At 31.7% G+C, this 3849-nt stretch overlaps 1 protein-coding gene across 1 annotated transcript; it reads right to left on the reverse strand.

Moving 5' to 3' along the window:
- Positions 1-3487, reverse strand: LOC130799511 (uncharacterized). The gene is made up of 2 exons (XM_057662630.1): positions 3087-3487; positions 1-835 (listed from the first exon to the last, which is right to left on the reverse strand). The coding sequence occupies exons 1-2, from the start codon at positions 3343-3345 to the stop codon at positions 660-662; spliced, it is 435 nt and encodes a 144-aa protein (XP_057518613.1). The 5' UTR covers positions 3346-3487; the 3' UTR covers positions 1-659.
- Between the last annotated feature and the right edge of the window lie 362 nt (positions 3488-3849).

The following is a 3849-nucleotide window of genomic DNA, read 5'->3' on the forward strand; positions in this document are numbered from 1 at the left end:
TCTAGTTCACGAGTTGCACCTTTAACTACAATATTCAACTAGATTTTTCCTGTTTAAGTCGCTTCCGCTTTTCAACACGGTTCATACTAAGTATTTTATGGGGAAATAGAGGTGAAAGTACTCATAATGTAAAATCTCACAAGTCTACTAAAGAACAAAAATAAATATTTATACAGTTATTCTCCAAACATGTATATGTATGTACTTCCTTCGTTTCTTTTTGTTATTTTCGTTTATTTTTTACACAATTTTCAAAGTAAATTTTAAACCTTAATATCTCTAAATACACATAATAAAAAATTATAAAAAATACATAATAAAAAGGTATACATTAAGACGAATTTAACGAGCTCTCACATGAATATATTTTATCTTCTAAATAAGTGTCGAAAACATAAATTAAATTTCTCTCTTCTTGAGGTGAAATATTCCAAATGGGAAGTATGTATGTAGCCTACTCGTAGCAGCAATATCAGCAAGAGTAGCTGATGAAAAAACATCTCTCTAATCTAAGCGTAATTGATTCTACATTCTGTAGTTTTCTAGATTACCCTTCTCTTCAGAGAATTCTGAAACACAGGTGTTTGCAGCGACCAGCGTCTCTTCGTCTCTCCGTGAGTTAAAGAGTAAACGGATGCAACTAATTTAACTGTCTTCAATCATACGGAACGCTTCCTATCAATTGTCTGCTGCTGTTGGCGCTGATGATGATGCAACAAATCGTGATCTTCCAGCTCTAATTGCAACTCGTTTTGGTTGCCATTGATAGTCTCACCACCCTGCCCCCCTTCAATTCTCACACCGATTGAACCTGGGTTCATGCTCACAACTTCAACTGCAATTTCAGAACGGAAACTGACAAATTTATTACCAAAATCATCCAATACACTGAACAGTTGCTACAAATTCGATAGAGAACACAAGTTGCTGACTCGTAAGGGAAAATCCAAAAGCTACACCAAAACCAAACGCCTCTGAAAACTATGATACAAAAGCACAAAAGTATTTGTTTTTATTGGAATCCTCTACAGGCGATGAGTATTAAACCTTACACTAGGGTTGTAGGGAAAGGCTTTAATCACCACGGCAACCCATGATTCTCAAAGCACCAAGGTATTGAGTACTATACAACTTCCTCCGTTCTTTTTTATTCTTCTCGTATGCTTTTTGCACAATTTTCAAATCAAATTTTAAACCTTGATATTTCTAAATACACATGATAAAAAATTATAAAGAAAATACATAATAAACAAGTAAACATTATCTTCTAAATATGTGTCAAAAATATTAATCAAATTTTATCTTTTCATCAGGTGCAATATTCAAAATGAAAAGAACATTAAAAAACAAAGTACTATATTCGGACAACGGTGGTACATTCCTATTCTACACACACCAGGTCCAGGACTCAAATGCATAACAAATGGAAGATTATTGTTCCTCCTGATTGCAACATTCCAGTGAAGTAACGATGTAATGAGGAAAACTGTCTAGACTAGGACAACTCCCTCCATAACTCACTTTGCTACATTTCTGGTAGCAAAGTCAATGAGATAGAACTATAAAGCAAATATTTTTATCAAATATCTCTTTGGCAACTGCATTGAATAACTAGTTTAAACAGACAATTTATCAGCCATTACTTTCGGCTAGTAGAGGCGGTTTATATCCATACAAGATGCCCGACCACATAAGGCTGCCCTCATATATTTAATGCTACACTTTTCATTTGTAATAGCGAATAGCATAAGTGGTAAAAAATTTTCCTTTTAAACTTAAGAGCATGATTCGAAACCGACAGAATTTATTTCCACATTCAGAGCAAGTCTTATATGAGACCGTCTCATCGTGAGGCGGGTCTATAAAAAAGGTCCATTAGTAAAAAAAACATAATAAACAATGAAATTTCAATTCACACTTATACAAAAAACAAAACAGTTCTTTTCAAAAAATAGTTTGGTTGACCCAATTGAAATCAATGGTCTCAATAAAAATTATTAAATTAGAGAATTTTTTTTTCTCTCTCCCCCAATGCCTACCAAGCCAGCACAGTGCCGCATCATAAGTCACAAAAGATGATTCTTTATCTTCCTCAACATCAAAATTCCATTAAAGTGCTTGTCTCAAAATTCTATTGTTTGTTTTGCTTGTTCAGAAAATTGAGAATTGCATTGTTTAATAGTGTATTTGTCCCTTTTTGAAATCATCTAAGTTTATTTCATTTTGTTATTGTTATATTTCAAATGAGAATATCATTATCATTGAAGTTATATTGATAGTGCATAGGGTATTTTCTTATAATTTGAACTTGTTAGATTATTTATTCAAAATGTAAACAAAGGGCCTCAATTTTTAAAATAAATGTAAAGGTGAATAGCATCTCTTTAATATTTGCTCTACTCCCGAGTCCAACCGGCCAACAATTTCATCCAATTAATAGTCGTTTACAAAACATCTCTGCATTAAATTTCTCCGTTCATCAATATTGTTAGAATATATAGCATATTCTGGAGTCTCAACCATCACTTTAAGTTTTTGGTTGAGTTGATTTCTTGACAAATATCGTGAATGACGACTCCAATTACTTCCTACATAAATGTAGGATTATCCATCATCTTTATTAGGAAAATAGGAGCAATGTACATAGAATATTATTATCTTTGTCATTTTCCTAATAATCATCAACCAAAGTAATTATCTTTATCAATTTACGGCTACTTATTTATCGTTAAAGTAAAGATCTTCATATAAAACATACTCCCATTAAAAATAAGAAATAAATTCAACTAAAAGTAATTCATCCAAATACTATGTTAGTATTTCAATGACAATCTAAAATGAATTAGATATCAAAATTTGTCATTTATAATTCTTGAATTTGAATGGCAAAATCAAATTACCTATTTTCAAATGAATTCTAGATTACCAACACTACCTTAATAAATAAAAAATAATTACTAAATTTATTGTGTAAACCAATTCACTAAATTTGAAAATTCGAACAAATAAAATCAATTAACTCAAATAACAAAAACAAAAACCAAAAGGCGCTTATTTGAAAGGAAAAAAGAAGATTAAAATCTAACCAGGGTTGGAAGAAAACCATAGGATAATTGCACAAAGGACAAGAACAAGAGGGATAAGATGAACAACATTAACAGCGGATCTAAGACGAGATTTTTCCTTTTTAGCAGGGTAAGATGCTGGATTGTACATGGGAAGATTTCCATTACCATTTCCATGGTTGTCGTCGTCGCCATTGATGGCTGTGGCTAGAGATGAATAAGAAGATGAGTTTCTATAGAAATCATCTGCTACTCTTGTGTTGCTTGATGATCTGTGCATCTTTTTTTTGGTTTTTAGATGAATTTGATTTTGTGGGAAGATTTGAATAAAACTTCTGAGAAGATCTTGAGGAAAATTAGGAAAGGAGGGAAACTGAACGGACGAGAGATTGGATTTCACGAAGGAAAATTAGAACTTTTGTCTCTCACCTTGCTAAGAAGTCGTTTATGCTTGAAAAATTTCATATGGTGATTTTGAGTTTTTATCTTTTTTACAAAAATGTTTGAAATTTAGGGGGTGACTTTGAGCTTCGAGTTTTTTCTATGGTAGAAAAAAATTAAATTTTTAGTTGACTGGATTACAAAATATGTGATCAATTAGGGTGATTATAACGTTTATTTTTTAAAAAAACTGTCATTACGTTGTATAAAAATAGCATAAAGCTAAAAAACTTCTCTTTTGTCCATCATGTGGAAGAGTTGGCACATCAAGGTCACCACATGGATTTAAAAAAATATTTGTCTAACACGTGAAAAAGTTGAAAGTTCACGGTTACCATATAGA

This window comes from Amaranthus tricolor, chromosome 14 (assembly GCF_026212465.1).
Source record: "Amaranthus tricolor cultivar Red isolate AtriRed21 chromosome 14, ASM2621246v1, whole genome shotgun sequence".
Classification (NCBI taxonomy): Eukaryota; Viridiplantae; Streptophyta; class Magnoliopsida; order Caryophyllales; family Amaranthaceae; genus Amaranthus; species Amaranthus tricolor.